The 23,246-nt window shown below is 37.1% G+C and overlaps 1 protein-coding gene across 3 annotated transcripts in view; it reads left to right on the top strand.

The window, feature by feature from the left end:
- Window positions 1-206: 206 nt before the first annotated feature.
- MS3_00002986 (uncharacterized protein) overlaps window positions 207-23,246 on the top strand; it is a gene marked incomplete at its 3' end in the record, with an annotated part of 50,180 nt that continues 27,140 nt past the window's right edge. Inside the window, exons 1-6 of one of the 3 annotated variants that reach the window (XM_051210666.1) lie at window positions 207-251; window positions 292-427; window positions 8,754-9,017; window positions 16,709-16,755; window positions 18,314-18,523; window positions 19,881-20,364. In XM_051210666.1, the coding sequence (XP_051070682.1) occupies window positions 19,965-20,364 (400 nt within the window). In that variant the 5' untranslated portion in view covers window positions 207-251; window positions 292-427; window positions 8,754-9,017; ... (1 more) ...; window positions 18,314-18,523; window positions 19,881-19,964. Of the gene's footprint in view, window positions 252-291; window positions 428-8,753; window positions 9,018-15,514; window positions 16,756-18,313; window positions 18,524-19,880; window positions 20,365-23,246 lie in introns of those variants that run through there. The other 2 variants (XM_012943432.3, XM_051210667.1) reach the window with 2 other exon arrangements.

Raw genomic sequence — 23,246 nt, 5'->3', positions numbered from 1 at the left:
TGGTAAATGTGAGTCACTACAAAATCATTGGATACTAGACTAAATCTCCTTAAGGTTATTGTACTAAGAATCCTGATACTGAAAAAGTGCCTCCATTCAGTATTATAATAACGAACCTTTACTACTTTGCTAAGTTCTTATTTTTGTAGAATTTGCTGAGTGTTTTAACATTGTCTAATTGAAAACGGACGCTCATTTCTTAGTCGTGCAATTTCAAATAGTCGTGACCTTGGGGTCCTTATTGCTTCACAGTACGTTTCGTATTTCAATTCAGATTTGTGTTGATGATAGGATGTCTTTGATCTATATTAGGCATTTTAAGCGAGCTCCTGTGAATATCTAACTTTTGTTGAGTGAGTCATTTGAAAGTATGGACACCGTTTCTCCTGGTAGTATGCTCCAAGATTTGATGAAGACGAGAAAACCTGTATGTCAACTGTATTTTGTCCGCTTATTGCTTGTGAATTCTTCAGCTATGTCGTTTCCGTTGTCTTAAACGAATAGGGAAGGAAGAGAAGGTTTATCAGGCCCAAAAGCATTCCTTAGTATATTAAGAAGCTATCGAATTTTGGTATATAGTTTTGTGAAATACTTTCCTGAAGAGGACAATTTATTAATGCAAGTCTTGGTGGCATCCTCTTTTAAACCCAGGTGCTCTAAAACCCACCAGAAGAATGTTTTTATCGTTATTTTCAATTAGTTACTAGCTCAACTAGAGCAGCCTTCTGGTCCTATCCTCTATTGATATATCAGATTTTATTTGAATATCAGTGTTATCCTCCTCTCGACTACTCTTTAACGTACGATTCTTAGGTGCCCAAGACTTTAATATGACCTTAGGGAGTCTACATGATCGGGAGTCGACATTTTACCCAACCTCTTGCCTATTATCAGCTTTTTTGTCTGAACTTGTAAGTTATTCGGCAAAATGGCACAAATAAATATTCCAACTTAAATCGTGTGCGTACCGAGTTTTAGGGTCAAAGTCATGTGATTCAGTCAAATAATCCATAATCTTCAGGGAAATTCGACTATTTTCTTCATGGTTATATGTATTTGTAATCTTGCTTTAGAGCTTTGACAGGGTATTCTGTGACTCAAAATGAAAGCTGTCTGGAGATTTCTTGGTTGGTGAGCTGTCCGTGCCAGTCTTTTTTAATCCTTTGCTTCCTCATCAATTTTCGTTCCTCTTCACTTGAGACTTTCATACTGTGACGATCGATAACAGTTCTATTCGGATCTTCGGATGAAGTGACTTTAAAGTCATTACCGATAGTTTACCCACCATTGCTCAGCATTCCATTCTTCAAACATGTCTCATATGGAGTTAAAGTTAAACGGATGCGTATCTTATGAAATCACTTGTTACATCCATCACATTTCAGGAAATAAACGATTGGTTTGTCCACATCAATGAATATAGTGACCACTGTAAAACACTTACGCTATGTAAAAAATAGAGCAAAATCTAGCAGATTGCCAGAAAAAACTACAAAAGTACACGATCATAGCAGGTGCGAGGACCCAATTAAGAATACAGCGAACCACAAAAAATAATTTTGAAAAATCTGAACCCAAATCAAAATAAAGTTTAAGTTGACTAGGTATGCTTCTGATGCTATAGGCGTACAAAAAGAAAGTCGATTCTTAAGTTGAAAAATTATTGCTCTTGCATAACGCACGTGTGAATAAAGTCTAAATCATTCCTACATTAACGAATTTTGATATATTTGCTGATTATTATCAGTCTAAATCTGGTTGATAATTCTATGAAAGTGCATGTGTGAGGATTATCTATTAGTCCAAACGCTACTTCACTGATTTTATGTTTGTAAAACCATGAAAACTTTGTTTTGGTTATAAAATCTTTTCTGTCTATAGCAGAGAATAAAATTTTATATATATAATCGGAATAGTGGGATTTAACATATAACCCTAAGTAGTAGTGAGCTGAGTTTCTGTTTTATGTAGTTATTAACCGCCACAATATGCTTTATTACTTGGGAATCAATTTTAATCATAAATATCTTGTCAAAATGTTGACAAAATGTTACTCAAGTCCGGCGTTTCCTACCTTTTAGTTTGGCCATGCCCTGGTACGGCCGAGGGTGGGAAGAGTTCGCTCTCCCCCTCGGAATGCCCTCACATGACCACGTGTATACAGCTACTGCCAGGGAAGTTCTACTCACTTCTCGTGGCAGGGGTGTTGTTTACGAACTTCAGAGGACAAAAGCGAATATCTAGCTCTAACTGGGTTGGCGGACGCAGAGGGTTTACCTAGGGTGAGTGGAAAACTCTGATTCCAAACCAATGATGCACATGGGCTCCACTATCCTGTAGGAACAAATGGCGTATGAACCTATTGTTGGTCACCGGCTACCATGGGACTGCATCTCCTGACATGGCGTATATGTATTCGGTGCCCCTTTGTACCAACATTTATGTGTTCAAATAAATAAATAAATAATTTTCACAGATTGAAATCATGAGTCAGTTGAAGCTAGACCACCATGGAAAACCTGGAAGCACTGGACGGCCGCTTCGTCCTAGTATGAGACTCCTCAGCAGCGCGCATCCACGATCCCACACCCCGCGGGATTCGAACCCAGGACCTACTGGTTTCGCGCGCGAGCACTTAACCATTGGACCACTGAGCCGGCATCCAACGGTGTTAATGTCTAACTTCAACCAATCCACGAAGTTGCGCCACCGTACACCATTGTCTTCAGTGAGCTGATATCTCACAACAGACCTGGTTGAACTCCACTGGTGACGGCTTCTCACTAGAACTCCAGGGGTATCTCTTGAAGTCAGTCGTGGATGCGCACTGCTGAGGAGTCCCATACTAGGACGAAACGGCCGTCCAGTGCTTCCAGGTTTTCCATGGTGGTCTAGCTTCAACTGACTCATGATTCCAATCTGAAAATTTCTAAAATCTCCACAAACCGATTCTGAAAATAAATAATTCTTAAAACGTCTAGACAGTGGAATTATATCTCTAGGGTCCAAAGTGTAGTGACATTTTCTGGTTAGTGAAAGTCAGCTCTAGTTTTCACAATTCAATCATGATCGCTGGGTTTTCAGTTTGCATGCAAGTGAGTGCGAAATGACAAACATGTGATATACATTTTACTAGATTGACTTACTGAACTAAGAACACCGTGAATATTTTCCTCGACGTTGATCGAGACTTTCTACTGTACTTGCACGTTATCGACAATCTAATTAGACTGTTTGTGTTGTACTCTATAAACTCATGTGATGTTTGTGATGAGTTTTATATTATATTATGTTATAAGTAATACTTTATTCGACTGTGCCTACGTATTGATAATGATTTTATCTGTGAGGAAGAAAAATTCACTTTTCTGCAGTAGAAACGGATGTTATTGTGAAATTCATTTTGGTTTAATTAGCCAAACATGAATTAATTCAATTAACAACTTAAGAGGGGGTTTAATTGAATCCCGTTTTTACCAGCATCATCAGCAATTTTCAAGTTATTGGCTTTGAAATCATCCGAACTTTGCAAGTATTTTAATTGTGAATATTTTTATATGAACTGTTTCATATTAATATATAACATTGCTGTTTATCAAAGCTGAATGCAATGACCGATCTTCGTAACTGGTCATTTGTTTTGTCCATAATGTGTTGATCATTGACGGTTAGTACTCAAACGCTGTGACACTAGTAAAGGTGATGTGTGTTCTTTTTAACAGTCAAGAGTTCCATGTATGTCTCATTAGTTTACTCTGTCGTGCTGTAGGATTGTATCAAAATTCTTCGTAATATAAGAATCGCCTAAAATTTCAAAGCATTTGATCGTTACATAAATACTGAGTGTAAAGGGCTTAGTATTAAAAACAAACAAACCAGTCAATGAATATGTGGTTGTTATTGTCTGAATTTGTGTTAAGTTGTAGCGAGCTAACGTCCGGATCACTTAATTTTCCAGACTTTAGTTACTATTTTCTCTCGTTAAGAGGAAACGCCGAAAAAATTCACGATTCGAGCACTTGACTATTTCACTCGTCCGAATGACATTGCCACGACAAAATCTCGTCATATATATGACTCAATTTACATTCAACAGTCGGGACCATCTGTATTGCCGACAGAGTATTCATATGCTTGCCAGTTGCCGAATGTTCTTTAAAGAAACACTGTTCTAGTATGGTGGTTTGGCAACTAAAACACTTGACTATTAACTATTGAGCCAGTAGTTTAAATCCTCCTCTACCTCCCTTAATTTGGGTAATCGCTTACCAACATTAACGTGTCTCAACATCATGTACACAAGTATGTACTGGGTTACTGGGTTATATGAAAAAGTTGCTACCTGATAATGCGACGTTGTAAATGATAGTTGACTATTAACGCCTTCGAGATTCTACCATCAATGTTTTCAAGTATCATTTACATGGGCAAAATCATTCAGTATTTAGTGTCTAAGTAACGCATAAATGTTTGGTCAAAAATATTAAGCCCGTTAGTAAGGTTTTAAAATGACTGACACTAATGGGGAGGCTACATTGCAAATTACACTGGTACAAATATATTCATTGTCTTTAAATTAGGTTATTTTTGGTACATTTTTTGCCTGTCTGATAGTGTTCTTCATTTTATTACTTTTGTATCTTTTTGTTCATATTGATAAAACCAAAAACACTGGATGCCTGTTTCATACTGGTATGAGACTACTCAGCAGTGTGCATCTACGATTCCTCATGCGGGACTCGAACCCAGGACCTTCAGTCTCGCACGCAAGCGCTTAACATCTAGACCACTGATCCGGCATCCCAATGGTGTTAATATCTAACTTCAGTCGATCCATGATCTTATTTATTTATTTATTTGAACACATGAATATTGGTACAAGAGAGCGCCAATATATATGTGCCACACAAAACAATGAGAATTCGAAGAGAAGTAGAAAAAAAAAACTAAGGAGCGCAAAAGAAAAAGAGAACAATGACGAAGAGATTGGAGTAAGGTAGTGTGGTAGTAACGACGGAACGAAAAGGTACAATCAGAATAAATCTTTCAGGTAAAGGAGACACAACCACTTTTTATGAAGAAAGTAAAAGAAGGTTACAGCAGGATCGCCACTGGCTTCTATTCTGAGCCATATCTGATAACGTCTCTAGCCACTGTGTAGCACCATCTCTCAGACCCCAACCAGGGAGTCGTGAAGGACCAACAGAAGCCAGTCCTTTGCAGCTTTCTTTCATACCACGACACCATGTCATGCACTGACCACCTCTCCGCTTTTTCCAACCAGTCCCAGAGTCGGCAAATAATGCACGACGTGGAATTCTCTGGGACGACATTCGGAGAACATGTCCAAGCCACCGAAGTCGGTGTTTCAAGATGGTGACACCAATTGAATTATCATCTCTGCATGGCTTGGGCATTATCGCACAGTAAGACAATATCGTCCGCATACTCAAGGTCGAGAAGTCTTTCTCCAGGCAACAGATCCACACCACCATTACTTACATTCATCAGAGCTGTTTCCAGAATGTCATCGATGGCAAAGTTGAAGAGGAATGGTGAGATTGGGCAACCCTGCCTAACCCCACTGCTCGAATGGAACAATGGAGAGAGGTGGTTGTATGCCCTCACTCTGCCTGAGGTGTTTTTATATAGGGCTTTCAGGATGTTAATAAACTTCTCAGGCACACCCTTCTTCAATAGACAATCCCAGAGAACAGTCCTGTCCAACGAATCGAAGGCAGCCCTGATGTCAAGAAACACTACGATTGTTGGCCTTTGAAAAGTATGGCGGTGTTCTAACATTTGGCGTAGGGTGAAGATATGATGAATACATCCTCGACCGGAACAAAACCCAGCCTGCTCCTCGTGAGTCAATTTTTCTCGGGTTTTGAACAACCTACGAAGTATGACGGAAGCCAATAGCTTGGACGCAGTCGGAAGTAGACTTATCCCCCGATAGATGTTACAGGAACGACGTGAACCCTTTGTAAAGATAGGGACAACTATCGACTCATTACATGACGTTGGTATACTCTCTAGTTCCCAAACCTTTGTAAACAACGTCGTCAATTCCTTAGTCAAAAAGTCACCACCATCTTTAAAAAGAGCCGGAGGTAAGTCATCTGGGCCAGGTGATTTGTAACGCTTCAAGAGTTGGAGTTCCTTGCGGACTTCCTCCTCATATGGTGGATCAGTCGTCACCGGCCATGGAGAGTAGGACAGTCTGACCGATGTTGCCGGAGCAGCAGGCCAGTTGAACTGCCCTTCGAAAAATTCTGCCCATCGTCCAAGACGTCGATGGATGTTAGTGATTGGCGTTCCGTCATCCTCGCAGATTGTTTCACTCACACCAGACTTCTTGCTGCCAGTGGCTCGGATGAGCTGGAAGAGCTTCCGGTAGTTACCAGATGCAGCTGCTGCTTCCAGCTCATTAGCACGCTACGACCACCAGGTTTCTCGGTCCTTACGCAAGCTTTGCCCAATTTCAGTACGTAACATCCTTCGTTTATGGTCAAACTCACGGTCACCCGGAGTAGACCGACGGGCTTCAATGAGTTGTAAGGAACCTGGAGAAACCCAGTGCTTAAAAGAGGGACGTTTCACAAACCCACAACTGACTGTTCCCGCCATTTTCATGGCGTCATGCAATTGCAACCAATGCTCATCTATACTTTTCGGTGGAGTGGTAGCTAGCCTAGAGGCTAGCTCGGTTCGATACTTACTTGCAACAGAAGTTGCAACCAGCTTGCTAACATCAATCTTTTGCTGGTGGTCACTTCGTTGGCCACTGAAAAGTAAGGCAAGATTGGCGCAGACCAAGGCATGTTCAGAGTCCAGATAGGTACTCCAAAAGGAGCGGCAGTCTTGTACACAACCACACTAGCGGTAGCTGATCGCGATGTGATCAATCTGAGTCCAGGCTTAATATTCAGAGGGAGGACGCCAGCTGGCACATCGGCGATGACTGTGCCGAAAGTTAGTGCTAGCCAGAAACAGGTTGTGGTCTGTGCACAGTTGCAGTAGACGGTCCCCGTTATCTGTCCTGCGACCAACAAGTCCCCATCGGCCACCTAAACGACTCTCTTTTGTGCCTAGATGCCCGACCTGAGCATTCAAGTCTCTGGCTAGTACTATAATATCTGTCGAACACACTTTCTGGAGAAGAACAGATAACTGGTGGTAAAACTCATCCTTGATTGCATCCGGGCTGCAATCTGTCGGGGCATAGGCGGGGATGACGAAAAGACATCGTTTCTCACTCCGATTTCTTCTCACTTTGATGGAACTCTCTGCTCTAACAGCATATTACCGACTGTTAATGGGGATCCAATCGACTAGTGCTGCCTCAGCTCTAGCGCTTAGTGCGACACCAACGCCAGCAAGACCAGACGAAGATGCCACAGGGTCCCCGGATAAGCGCACGTGAGACAAGCTTTTTGAAGCGACAGGTGGAGAGCGAATTTGTAGTACTTCACCAGAGTCTTGAATACGGGTCTCGGATAGACAACAAACATCGATATTAAGACTTTCCAAAGACATAGCCAGCCCTATCTGTTGATCAACCTGAATAAATGTGCGAACGTTGAAGGCAGCCAGTTTGAATGGTGCACGTGGTTTCAGAAAAACTGCTTCAGTACTTATATTCAGTGGTAACATACAATTTTCAACCGGACAGTGACTCGAGAACGTTTAGATACAGTCGAATTTCCGCCAAAGACGAGCCGCTGTATAAGTATAAAAGAGGGTGAATAATGTGGAAAATAATAATGATAATAATAATAATAATAATAATAATAATAATAATAATAATAATGACAATAATAGTAGTAATAATAATAATAGTATTAATAATGACAATAATTGTAATGATAATAATCTGAATCAATTGTTTGTTTTTCAAAGCGAGAAAGGTAATTTCCGTAGGCATAAAGAGTTCATCAATTTGTGTGTGGGCTGTGATACTGCCCGGGTGCCCAAACCGAAGCAGGTGGTTATCTTAGGGGGCCACACCCCGAGCATTTGACCTAAAGGTCTAACCCACAAGGCAGTGGAGCATCGTAAGGAGATGCAGTCCCATGGTAGCCGGTGACCAACGATTGGTTCATACGCCATTTGTTCCTGTAGGATACTGGAGCCCATGTGCACCATTGATTTGGAATCCGGTTAAAGCGCCGGACATTCGCTTTTCGTCCTCTCATTTTCGTAAACAACACCCCCGCCACGAGAAGGCAATGAGTAGGACTTCCCTGGCAGAGGCTGTATACGCGTGGCCGTGTGAGAGTATTTCGAGAGGGAGAGCGGACTCTCCCCACTCTCGGCCGTACCAGGGCATTCAGGGGGCATCCATGGTCCTGATCAGCCCTTTATCAACTGTCTTAGGTAGATATCTGTCTCTACCCGATACGGATTGGACCACACTAGTAACGGCTTCTCACGCGTAAGACTGAGGGTCCTGGGTTGGAGTCCAGCATGTGAGATCATGAATGCGCACTGCTGAGGAGTCTTATACTAGGACGGAACAGATATCCAGAGCTTCGAGGTTTTCAATTGTGGTCTAGCTTAGATCGACTAATTAATTCGACTATTAAAACTACTACAATTTCCATAAATCCCCACCCTGATAAAAACTGGAAAACATAAATTCTGTTTGCTTTTCGAACTAATTTGCTTTGATTTTTCAATGGTGTTTTATTACGCATAGAACTATATCTTTGTTGTCTACATAAAAGCATTTAAGCTCTCTTTTTTTGTAGGTTTCATCAATTTGCCTAACAAGCAATCACAAGACAAATTTCTTCGATACTTAGCTATTCTGTTATTTTCGAATCCAGGGTTCATGGGACATTCAAATATGTTTGTAGCAATTAATGCTGATTTCATGTGTAGAACACCAGACACATTTTTATTGCGAAGACCATTCTTATGTCTTAATTTTATCATTTTCGCACAAGTTCTGGCCTCAGTTGTTTGTACAAACATGACAGACACAAATGATACTGATTATTATCGGATAAATGGTAAGACTTTTATTCTTACTTTGAAAATCACAGTTAATAAATCCATCATTATTGTAGTCTGGCTTACATTTGAATTGTTTTCCTTAAAATAATTTTGGCAAGTATTATAATTCCCGTCTATATTGTGATTACACTACCGTGCAATTCAGCTTATCAAAATAATTGTGAAAGTTTTCAAAATGATCAAATCTTGATTCGAAAACAGTCTGATTCATATTTTAAACTCGCTCTCAAATAAAAGTCAGATTTTCCGAAAACATTGTTGTTCGATGCATTACTGGGTTTATTAATCCAACAAAAATAGTCAGACTGAGCAATGATTAAATAAATTAAGATTGCATTCTGCGAAAGCTGTAAATAAGTCAGATCATTTTAAAAAGAATTGTCCCCAGTAAATCCTTCACAACTACAACCTTAATTCATAAATCACAAATATACATTGTGAGATTTCGTAGTTACTTAAGTATCTATTAGTAAAAGATATCTTTTATTTGTGAAGATTTTCATCATGAGCTGACGTCATTTTGAAATACGTTAGAGATATGGGACTACTGGACAGTTGTTCCTTTTAGTAATCCTTCAAATAATTCTTGTTCATGGTGAAAATTATCCTCAAAACATACTATAAAAAAGCTTTTGTTTCAAAAAAAGCGGTCATCGGAATAACTGACTGTAAGGAGGTATGTTTTGCATAATTTACTTAAAATTACTCAACAAATCAGTTACTGGTATTTTGTGGTTGTACCATAGTGTTTTTCTAAGTGAATTACTTGACCTGATTATTGGGTCTCAGTTGTGTACTGCTATCGTCTAACTACAAATTACAGTTAATCATGATGCCGAATGTTGACACAAGATGGCGTTTAAGCTGTTTTTTTTCACTATGATAGTGTACATTCTGGGTGCTCTTATAAGTTATCAACCTCGGAATTTAGTTGACGTTTGTCAAATGAGATGGAATATCTTTCTTGGATTCTAAAGCCATCAAAAGACCAGCTTGGTCTTTAAATTCAAACTGGTTTCTTATTGTTTTTAAACATTATAAATGACAATATATCATGATACTATTCATCATTTATATCAGGCATTTTTTAACAAATAGATAAAACTTTATATGTATTAAACTTAGCTATTTGTACTAATGCAACATCAAATGAATGTAAATATTAGTTTCCTAAACTAAACTAAAAAGTTTTTTATTTCAGTCAAACAATTTTTAATTGGTTTGTGTTAGTATTTACTTATTTTAATACCATCCAACTGCCTTACAAATAAGCTTTTTTGCGTGTAAATATTAGTGTTTTACACAGTCCTTAGTTCATCTTTAATAGGTAACTTCTCTCTTTCCAAATTTATTTCACTGGATTATACTCCTTGCATAACATCTTCAAGCCCTAATCTTTCCGATCACTGCTTATACTTTTACTGCCTCTACCACTATGGGATTTGAATCGGCAATTACATCTCTGTGCTAATGTGGTATGGCAACTCGAACTGATGTACGAACGTACGACTGAGGTAACTTCTCTAAGTATAACACCATACCAGTTGTTTGAAAAAGAATTTCATATGGCATACGTCAATACGATATGTAGATTCACAGAAAGTCTTCCAATAACCGCTATACTGTCATTTAATCATCATCATCATCATAGAACCTGGTTAGAGTGTGCATCGGTATGAGGTCGCACATTACATCAGCAAATTGGGAGAGATTCAACGAGATGTGAAGCATAGAATGAGAAGTATTGAAAACAATAAAAATCTAAACATAAAAAATACTATTCCAAAGGATAAAATTTAGGATTGAGGAATGAAAGGTTAGGAACGATACTGAACTCAAAATTTCAGGGAAGAGAAATTGAATGCAACTGAGCTGTACAGATGGTGTTGGCGCTCACTATATTTGACAGTCCAGCTTCTCCCTCACTCCACAGGTGGCACAAAGATAGGCAAGCTTTTTCAAATAAGTGCCGAGCTTTTGTCAGACACCCGCTCAAAAGGTTTGACAAGACTTCCAAAATAAGTGAAGTGCTCGACGTTTTCGACTACTTTTCTGCCTATGGCCAGAGTATTTGTTGACACAGACCAGTGCGGAAGTAATATTTTCATTTATAGGGAAAGAAACTTAGCGGGATATAGATTGAATGAAAGCATATTCCATGCAGAGTTATATCAGGACATACTGATTGGTTATTTTCTTAACTGATCAGCGCTAGCGGATACTTGGCAAAGACTCTAGAATCTTCCTGTGTAAAAGTTATAAATATACTAGCGTTCTTATTGTGATTCCTACTTTCATTAAATCTTGTTTATTTGGAATATAATTACGTTACTGTCTAATCATGTTCTGATTTGGGGACTTGTTGAGTGAAGCGGTATCTAAGACTACTAAGCAATAAGAGTAGCTGAGTCATAATAAGAGAAATAATAACAAAAACTCATTTCAAATATCCCTACAATTATACTTTGGGTGTCCAAAAGAGAGCACTTTTTCGTTCCCATCGTTGGATATGTCTGTCATTTACGCACTCTAGATCAAGTAGGAAATCTTATGGTAGGAGATTCATCCCTAAACAGTTTAGTGAAGTATCATCTCTATAAAACTGTCTACGACAAAAGTAACGGAAAATGGAGGAAAGTAGGTAGTCTTGATTTCGTCAATTCCGTTAACAATTTCCATAAACGTTAACTCGACCATTGATAATTAAGTAAAGAGCCTTCAGAAAGTTGATTTACGTCTATCTTTCAATGACAAAATGTATTGTAAGATATCTCAGTCAACGTAGTCGGTAGGCATATTTGTTAGACCATAATGATATAACTCAGTGATTTATCCACCTGCCTTTTGATTGTCCAAATGTAGGTTCAAAATTTGTGATACTTAACTGTAGTTTTTCATTCTCTTTGTTAGTGAAAGTGTTTCAAATCTTAGTAAACAAACCCGTGCCTCATTACTGAAAGGATAAATTAATTCAAATTATATGAAATCTATGGAGAATATTCCCCTTGTTTGATTTTTCTATGTATAACACTGCCTATATTATTTCCGCATGCCTGCAACAGACAAACTAGGTGGTTTTATAGCTTAACAACTTGAAGAAAGGTAAAATATACATTCATTTCGGTTACTACAGTTATTTTCATCGTAACACATCGAACTATCTTAATCTGTAGAATCTACGTTCTTCAGTCTATAATTACTGTTTCAGGTATATTCAACGTAGAAAGACTAAATTTATGTACTGAACACCACAAATAAGATTTAACATCAGAATATATTCTTACTACTTGAATGACACAAACCAATTTAATAATCGGGGAACTTACCACTAAGTGTTCGACAATAATACTAATATAATTTAGGTATATATTTAATTTATGTTTTCGTTAAATATATTAGTCCGAATTCATTCATTCAAGAACATTTGCGTCTAATTTAAGAATGCGCCTAATTTGTCTAATAGTATTTGAACATTTAACTTATTAATTAGTTTTGATTTTTCTTTTTCATAACGTTTCGTTTGTTGTCTTTGTGAAAATTTATTTGGGCGTTCATAGTTTATAACAAACACCAAATGACAAGTCATGTTAAAACAAAATTTTAAATTTAGGAAATTTACCATTTAAACTAAATTAAAATGAACGTTTATAGGATCTCTGTAAATAAAATAAATTTTTTATGAGGAACATTAAGTAGCTGTTCATGTCAGGTCTTTTTCATAATCTGTATTTAACGAAACGCCTCAATTGTACTCATCTGTTGTCTGAAAATGCGCATATATTCTATCAGTTGACAATTTTGCATAAAAATTGTTTGTGCTTGGTCATTTGTTTGTATAATGATTTGTTTGAATCCAACTTGTCTAAAAGTAATGTAAAGCTTGATGGTATCAGAGAGATTGTAGTGTCGGTCACTATGTTAAGCCCATATGACTTATTCTAGCTCTGACAGGCCAATTTATCCATTCTTCTTGAGTCACATTTTGACCTTGTTAATCATTCACTTATCAACCCAAAATTTTCATATGAGCGTATGTATGTGTACATCATATCCTACTCATCGCATATCTGTAGTTTATTTTTGTGTAACTATAAATATTGATTAACGCTTGATTAATTGGAGTTGGTTCACACACCATCTCCACTACACGTCATTTCACTTCACGCTCTCTTTTCTTCGCTTCATTCCTCTGATTGTCTGTTCAAATCAATGAGTATAAAAATATATGTATTCAAAAATCCGTCCTCGTATTTGACTTATTTTAAATCCGTTTTTCACTAACGCGAATTCAGTTGATCATTATATACGAGGATAACCAGGATGTATATTTCGATAACAATCATACTTGCGATCTAACTGGAGTCAGATCTCGGGCCACCAAAATACATACTTGGATGTGGGTTTTGTGTTTGTTGATGATATGCATAAATGCAGATATTGAAACAGTAACTATACTCTCTCAGATATTTCAATTTTCATCACCTTGCGTTACAATTAGGGACATGTTTTCAAGATGACTTGGATGATTTGGCATGAATGCTAAAACAGGTGTTTTTTCTAAATATGTTATAAATACTAAATTACGTGTTATGATTTATTATTCTATACCTGAGTTTATAATCTGCTACACCGTTCAGTAGAATGTTGATCCGAAATAATTTTTTTTTAATAAACAGTCTATATATGTTCACTTGATATTGTTTTACTTGAATCTTCCCATTGATGTTTTAAGAGACTGATCAATTTCAGTCCTAAAACATCAATGGGAAGATTCAAGTAAAACAATATCAAGTGAATTAAACTTCAACCCATTACACAAGCAAGTGGCTATCAGGACTCAGTAGCTAAGTGGATAACGCGATGGCGTTTGGAGCGAACGGTACTGAGTTCGAGTCCCAGAGTGAACATCAACTCTGAGATGCAGGTACATCCAGCTGACGAGTCCCAAACAGGACGAAACGCGCGTCTTGGATTCCACTGCTAGCCACTATCCATCTAGTCTATATATGTGTTTAATTTCTCGTTTTATTCACGTTACACAAAATGACCGTATTTTCTCTCCCGTAGACTATCCTATAATACAACAATCAGTGGAATTAAGTAATCTAAGGTAGTGTCAAATTTGTGTTTTGCTTTCTTAGCATAATTTGTTCTTTTTCCTAATTTTTTATTTCGAATTAAGATAATTTAATTTGTTTACTTTTTGAGTCGCTTCCATTGTCTGGTCATTAAAACTGTAATAAAAAAAAATATGAGATTATTAAATGAATTATTTTCTGTATTTGAATGATTTGTGAGTTATATGAGATTTTGCGTTTTATCTCAGAAATAAACAAAAACTTTGGATTATTTATTAGATAGTTGTACTTCGTACGTGTTAACAATAATCAGTAAAGGAAATATGTCTAACTGAAATTCGAACAAGTATTGTTGAACTCCGTAGCCGAAGATATTTGCAATCATGAATTGCAGTGACAGATTACAACTTGGTTCATTTGGCTGTTGGTCTCAGCTTAGTTAATGAAGCGTAATTCTATTTCGTCATCTACTGATTGACATTAATCTCTTTTTACAGACTAAGTGCTCAGACATGAGCTGTTTAATTTTGCTAGTGGTAGTCGTTTCTTGCTGTAAAGTGCTAGCAAGCGTTAAATCCAACCTTAATGTCTTATTTTGTTAAGTACAACCTACTTTTAATCCTATGTCACACAGATTAATGGGGAAAATTATATTGTGATTGATAGACTTTAGTCAGTATCGTTAACTTAGACATAAAGCTATCGTTGTTCCATTTGTATGGCTTCGAAGTCCGATATGTTTTACATTGATGGATGCACTAATGATTTATCATGTATCCAGGTTTAAACTCAGCTGTTATGTGTACAGGACATTTTAAAATTGATCTTACGATCTTTAAAATAAGCACCTAGCATGTCACTTAATCCACTAGATCAGAGTTGAGAGTTTATCATAATCATCTTGAATTATCATCAAGATAGGTATATTTTATTTCATCTATAAACTTTTATTCACCATGCTTCATGTATTTTATAAACTTTTTTGAAATATGTGTATATATCACTCGTCAGTAAGTGGTTGGACTGACAGTTCAGAAAGAAATGTATATATAAAGAGGTTAATAAATCTAACTATAATTTCTCCTATGAAGAAATACTTGACCTACTTTATTCAGATCTTTCGAAAATTTAAGTTTTTCTAGTAAATTACTTCAAATAACAGATTTTACACTTAGTTATGGTTTCCACTTCTCTCCTTGATATTCATTGTATTGTTTATCAAGCTTTATTCTATCTTCATGTATAGCCACTAATGTTTGGTGATTTAAAATTCATATATATTTTGAAACAAGCGGATTACCTATTAATCTGACTATTGAACTAATCAATCTTCTTTTTAGAGAAAAGAAATTAAATTTGTAGGTTAGAGTGTATATTATTGTAGTTTTCTCTGTTTTCCTTTTGTTATAAGGCTAAATCAAATCAACTTTTTACTTAGGTGTGGCTTGAAGTTTTTATGTTGTTTGTGAACAGATTTCATCGTGAACGAGAAAAAAAAGTATCGAGAACATGTATTTCATCTGTGAGCTCACTAGTACCTAGATTCTAGATGAGCTTTTCACTATTCTAGTAGAAAGCTTCTGATTTTATAAAGTCAGACAGGTTAACACAGTATTATTATTATTACTATTATTATTATTATTATTATTACTACTACTACTAGTAGTATTAGTATAGTAAACGCGAACTGGGTTGGGGACAACCAGTTTATTGTTTGATGCAAAATTACAGTTCTTTCATAAAATGTGAAAACCATGCATTAAATACTTTGGCAAATCTTCTACCATTTGCCCTTTACATCCTTCATGATTCTTCCATTCCTCAATTCCTTTATGTTTTTCTTTTTGTTTTTTTCAGCGCAATATCCCCAACCTTTTTTGACAGGTATTCAACTTCTTATCGGTGTTACATACTACTTATGTCGACAGACATAGGTATCATTCACCACAGTAGTAGTCGAAGTAATAATAGTACTATATCCCCAATGTTGTTCGATTTGGGATTGCATTTTCTTAAAAATGGGACAAGAATAAGTTAAAGGCCTGCGGAAATATTTGTAACATTCAGCTTTTGATTTGGTTTATATGAAACCTAAAGGAGGTACTCTACGCCGGGGGAGGGGGAATTTTAAGAGTGATGTGTGAGAGACCTAGTGACTGTTTAATGCATACATGTAGCACTGCTATGGAGAGCATTTTCTTAAGGTCTCGCAAATTATTTATTGTACTGTTATGAATTTTGAATGATTGATATCAGTTAGATTCCAATTGTTTTTGATATTTTTGTATTGGTCTGTGCGTATTTTAGTTATAAAAATTCATATATTTTCACGTCGAACTTATTGAAAAGAAATTTAATGTAATAAAAGACATTTATTTTGCAGTTACGGAGTAATAGTAAACATGGTATGGTGGTTTAGTGAATCAAGGAATTAACTTGATCCGTGAATTTCATGTTAAAATAATGCTTCACTTTATTCTGGTCAAGTAACTAACATATCAGCAGTAAATTACCCAGAATAAATAATTGAGTTCTTAAGTATGTGAATAAATACTTCATTGAATATAGTATATCTTTATTGCTTTATTTCTTTATCATTTTCTCTTTAGATGTCACTAAAGCACTTCCAGATCAACAGTCGTCTACACATTTAGAGGTAATTCTAATGATTTGTGTTATTAAAAGAAATAATAATTACATAGTTTTTGAGATATTTGTGTAGTTGATTTCACCTTTTATTAACCAAAACCAATAGTTTTTAGTTCATCTTATTGCTCACGTTAACTCTTGTATCAGAAATTATTTGATATGTTGTATTTTGAGTACTGTAGAATGGAAAATCTTTTGAAACGTACTAAATGCACATCTATCCAGTGATTTTAATAAATGAAGAAGGTCCCAGTAATTCTGGAAAAACTTACTTGATGGTAAACATATTCTATCTACAATTTTTTTACGAGTTTCATAAATCTCCCGATCATTCTAATTATATTTATTTGATAAGGAATAAGATCATCTTGACTATTGTTATTAAGATTACTATTAATGTGCCTTTATTTACTTTAGTAATATCTTAGATACTAATATTCTTTTCTAAGTGTTACATTTTATATTTTATTTGTTTATTTAAACATAACTATTCGTACAGAAAGTCACTGAAGTATATATGCATCACACAGTAAAAGTGACATTATGAAGAGTTAGGGAAAGGAATATAAGTATAATCCACAAAGAACAAAAATGAATAGAAATTATTCGAGAGTGAAAAATGGTAATAATGGATGGAGCAGGCCAGTTAAAATTACACAATTATAAAGGACCCTTTTAGTTAACGAAGTTCCTGTCACTTATGAAAAAGTAAAAGAAAGTTACCGTAAGACCTCCACTGCCTTTTATTCTGAGCCATGTCTCAAGTCACTGTTAAGTGGATCAATCGATACTGGCCAGGGAGGATAGAACAGTCTGGTTAATGTCTCTGAGGCAGCGAACTGTTCCTGGACGAACTCTCTCCATCGTTTAATACGTCGGTACATGTTATTAGTTGGCATCTCATCAGTTTCAAAAATTGTTTCACTCACACCAGACGTCTTGCAGCCAATGGCTGGGATGAGTTAAAAGAGCTTTCGGCAGTTACCAAATGTAGTTGTTTCCTTCAACTCGCTAGCACGCTACGACCACCAGGCTTGTCTGTCCGTACTCAAACTTTTCATAATTTCATTACGTAATAATCTACGTTTATCGTCAAACTCGTGGTTACTCGGAGTAACCCGACGTGCCTCTAAACCCAGTGCTTATAAGCGGGACGTTTCGCGAAGCCGCAAACGACTTCACTCGCCATTTCCATGGGATCATGCAATTGTAGCCATCGCTCATCTATACCTTTCAGTGGATTAATAGCTGGATTTGATATTTAGTTGCAACACAAGCTGCTGCGAATTCGCTAATATCGATCTGTTTGGGACGATCAATTTGTTGGCCACATTTGGAAACGTTCGTTCAGCTCCAAAATATTTCATGCATTGAAAGTCTTTGATATTGATAAATACTGAATAGATGTCAAGAAGAGCAGTCTGATTTCGAATTTGTTTGGAATATAATATGATTTTAGAAATGTGAAACTTACGTTGATGTCTAACAAATAAGTTTTATCAAAGAAAACTTCGTCATTCAGTTTCATTCGTTTTGTAAATAGGCATTTTTTGTTGAAATTTCAGTTATCATCACCAAATGATATTATCCTTGAAAATACATGGAGATATAGGTCATTTCCAGGTATAAAAATACCGGTTGTTCGTTCCCCTCATCCAACCTTTGGATCACCATGGCCATTACCATGGAGTTGGTCATCATCTTCATGTTATTATAATGTGGATATGCAACAGTTTCACTTTGAATTCCATACAATTTCAAATGAGATTCTACAAGTAGGGTGTTTCATTCTAATATGTTAAACATTTTATCTTATTCTCTTCATCGTTTGTTTGTACTGTTTGTTTATTTGATAGATATGAGAGTTAATGTCATAAATCATTTTAGGGCCTCAGTGTTTGAAGAATGGTAATCGTAGGTACCAGGTTGTAATATTAACGGTTTATCTGAATTTTCCGTCTTCTTTTTCACTCAAAACGTTTACGAAAATTTGAATTAATAAAAATAATGATTCAGTGAAAGACTTTGGCTCCATAAATGTTGTTTGATTTCATTGTCTATGATTACAGCTGAACTTGGTTTGGTACCATTTTTAGATAAATGAATGAGAGCGGTATCCAATAAGAGATACATTTTGGTTTAAAATATAGCTAAAAGACTTTCATTTAAGGGATGATCATCTTACTTTATGAGGAGTGCAAAAGAAAGCTACCGTGTGATTGCAACCGGCTTCTATTTTGTTTGACCTTTGGTGGCGAATCAGAATGAACTGACAGATATACGTAAGGTTTTATACGGTTCGACATTAGTCCAAGAGATTGTACCTTTCCTCAGCCAAACAAATAAAAACCAACCAGTGGAAACCCCGAAAGCTTGAAATGATTTTTGTCAACAGTGGTGAAGTATCAAATAAGAAAATGCAATGAAAACGATTATAACTAGGGAAATATGATACATATAATTAAAAAAGTAAACAAATATATTACGAACACCGTATAAGCGTTTAACGTGATTTGGTTTTTTAACAACACAGAGTTTCAAAATTAATCGACAAAAAAAGTTGATAGAATTTTTGAAAAATGAACCAATGGGTTCTAACTCAATTGCCCAATGATGACATGCTTCTTACAAGGCCCAAAGGTCCCCAATTCGATCTCATATCCTATTGTGGATGTATATTGCTGAGAAATTCTTTAAGAAATAAAAATAAACCATTATTTATTGGTTTCGGATTCTTATAGGTATCTGTTTATCTTCGCTCTCTAATGTATATTAGTAAGAAACATGAAATCAAATAGTTCTAAACTTTTTATAATAATCTCAAGTCAGCATAACAAGTGTTGGAAGCCGCGTAGAAAACCGAGCAACTGTTATTTAAGTATTTAGAAACTCCTTTACATTGCATGCACTGACAAGTTGTTTACTATTGATTTAACTCTAAACATTGTTGAGTTTGCAGTGAATTTGTTGTAAGCTCTAAATAATAAAGTCTGATTTCAATGAAAATAGGATGAATTAATTTGTTTAATACTGTATTAACCTTTTTAACTGATATAAACGTCAAATTATGACCATGTATGACATGTACCATGAACCCATTATCTAATAATTATCATTTTATATTGCCTACAGGTTTTGTTACTGTTGAATGATGAATGCACATCAGTACATCAATCTCTTTTCTCTTTCTAGTCAGCTGTAAATCGATATACGTATATGATACGAAATAAGCTTGGTTTTTCTGTGTACCCAAAAGTTTGGCAACATAATGAAAAGAGCTTATTCAGTCATTTCTCTGATAATTATCAGTCGACTTGTGAAAATTCTCCTGTAAAGCGAAATCAGGATTTTCGCGACAGTAGTTGGAAAAAAAGTTCATCATCATTCCGAGCAAATCGTCATTATTCAAGTAGTACTAATAATAACTCCCATGATACTAATTTAAAAACTTCAAATGATATATCTCATAATTTTATATCTGAACAAATGTCTCATTTAATTCGCAAGTACAAATTATCTGAACACAGTATACGGCGTAGAGGAATTCAAAATTCTGCCTTGTTGCATGTGATAAATCCCGATTCGAAATTGCCACATGTTAATATGGATGAATCCTGTGAGTTATCTGTATATCTATATATCATAATGTATTGTCATTAATGTATTATAATCACTCATATAAAAAAACTACCGAAAATTAAAAATTTCCGCCTGGAGTCCCTCCGGGGGCTACTGCCGGTCCCAAGTCCGGATAAAGAAGGAGGGTTGGGCATGGGGTTAGCGTCTTCATCCCGTAGAAAACTAACTCGCTAAAATAACGCTAACCAGTAAAATTTATTCAAACCATTTAAACTCTGCCCTGGGAGTCAGGTCTTCATTTAGAAGAACTGTGACGCCTCACAGTGGAAGCCGAGTTCCTTCGGAAGTCACGAGGCCGATGCCCCTTCTAACAACCAGAGCAACCATTTATTTAGGTACATGGAATGCTCGTACAATTTGGGAGACCGGGAATCTTCCAAATTGCTGCAGAAATGAGGAGTTACAATCTAAAGGTGCTTGGGATCAGTGAAACACATTGGACGCAAGTTGGACAACAACGACTAGCTTCAGGGGAGCTTCTGCTATATTCCGGCCATGAAGAAGAAAATGCCCCACATACACAAAGAGTTGCATTGGTGCTGTCCAAACGAGCACAAAATGCACTTATAGGATTGGAATCTCATGGACGCAGGATCATCAAAGCCTCCTTCAAAACAAAGAAAGAGGGCATTTCAATAGACGTCATCCAATGCTATGCGCCTACCAACGACCACAATGAAGACGTTAAAGATCAATTCTACAATAGGCTGCAGTCAATCATCGAGAAGTGCCCAACAAAAGACCTGACCATTCTGATGGGAGATTTAAATGCCAAGGTTGGAATGGACAACACCGGATATGAAAACATCATGGGACGACACGGACTGGGAGAAAGGAACGAAAATGGTTAGAGATTTGCAAACCCATGTGCCTTCAATAAACTGGTCATAGGCGGAACTATATTCCCACACAAACGCACACACAAAACCACATGGACTTCACCGGATCACACCACGCAAAACCGAATCGACCATATCTGCATCAACAAAAAGTTCAGGAGGACGATGGAAGACGTGAGAACCAAGAGAGGAGCTGATATAGCATCAGATCATCACTTGCTGGTCGCGAAGATGAAATTGAAACTCAAGATGTACTGGACAACGGGGCGGACAATATCACAAAAGTTCAATACGGCCTTTCTTCGGGATACTGACAAACTCAACGAATTCAAGATAATCCTCAGCAATAAGTTCCAGGCCTTTCATAATCTACTCAATGGAGAAGGAACTACTATGGAGAGCAACTGGAAGGGAATCAAAGAAGCAATCACTTCAACATGTCATGAGGTTCTGGGCCACAAGAAGCACCATCACAAGGAGTGGACCACTGTTGATACACTGGATAAGATTCAAGAAAGGAGGAACAAGAAGGCAGCAATCAATACCAGCCGAACGAGAGCAGAAAAAGCCAAGGCACAAGCTGAATACACAGAAGTAAAAAAGCAAGTAAAGAGGAGCATCAGAACCGACAAACGTAAATATGTGGAAGATTTAGCAACGACGACGGAAAAGGCTGCAAGAGAAGGAAACATGAGACAACTGTATGACACGACAAAGAAACTCTCTGGAAATCGCCGTAAACCGGAGCGACCAGTGAAAACCAAGGAAGGCAAGGTAATCACTAACATTGAAGAACAACGAAACAGGTGTGAAGAACACTTCAAAGAACTCTTGCATCGACCAGCCCCACAGAACCCAACCAACATTAAAGCAACACCCACGGACCTCCCAATCAATGTTGGCCCACCAACAATTGAAGAAATCAGCATGGCCATCAGACATATCAAGGGTGGCAAAGCAGCAGGACAAGACAACATTCCAGCAGAGGCACTGAAAGCAGACGTAGCGGCAACTGCAAGGATACTCCACATTCTCTTCAGCAAGATTTGGGATGAGGAACAAGTACCAACAGACTGGAAAGAAGGACTTCTGATCAAAATACCAAAGAAAAGCAATCTCAGCAAGTGTGATAACTACAGGGGCATCACTCTTCTCTCAATACCGGGAAAAAGTCTTCAACAGGGTATTGTTAAACAGAATGAAGGACTCCGTAGACGCCCAACTTCGAGACCAACAGGCGGGATTCCGTAAGGATCGGTCGTGTACAGACCAAATCGCAACTCTACGAATCATTGTGGAACAATCAATTGAATGGAATTCATCACTCTACATCAACTTCATTGACTACGAAAAAGCATTTGATAGCGTGGACAGAACAACACTATGGCAGCTTCTTCGATACTACGGCGTGCCTCAGAAGATAGTCAATATCATACGGAATTCCTATGATGAATTAAGCTGCAAAATTGTGCATGGAGGACAATTGACAGACTCGTTCGAGGTGAAGACCGGTGTCAGGCAAGGTTGCTTACTCTCACCCTTTCTCTTTCTCCTGGTGATCGACTGGATCATGAAGACGTCAACATCTGAAGGGAAACGCGGGATACAATGGACATCTAGGATGCAGCTGGACGGTCTAGACTTCGCAGATGATCTGGCCCTCCTATCGCAATCGCAACAACAAATGCAGGATAAAACGACCAGTGTAGCAGCAACCTCAGCAGCAGTAAGTCTCAATATACACAAAGGGAAAAGCAAGATTCTCCGATACAACACGGAATGCACCAATCCAATCACAACTGACGGAGAAGATTTGGAAGATGTAAAAACCTTTACATATTTGCGTCATTGATTAACATGGTGGGTCTAATGCAGATGTGAAAGTGCGGATCGGTAAAGCAAGAGCAGCATATTTACAACTGAAGAACATCTGGAACTCAAAGCAACTGTCAACCAACACCAAAGTCAGGATTTTCAATACAAATGTCAAGACAGTTCTACTGTATGGGGCGGAAACCTG

The sequence above is a fragment of the Schistosoma haematobium genome, chromosome ZW, assembly GCF_000699445.3.
Source record: "Schistosoma haematobium chromosome ZW, whole genome shotgun sequence".
NCBI lineage: Eukaryota > Metazoa > Platyhelminthes > Trematoda > Strigeidida > Schistosomatidae > Schistosoma > Schistosoma haematobium.
This window is presented reverse-complemented; position numbering and strand designations above follow the sequence as displayed.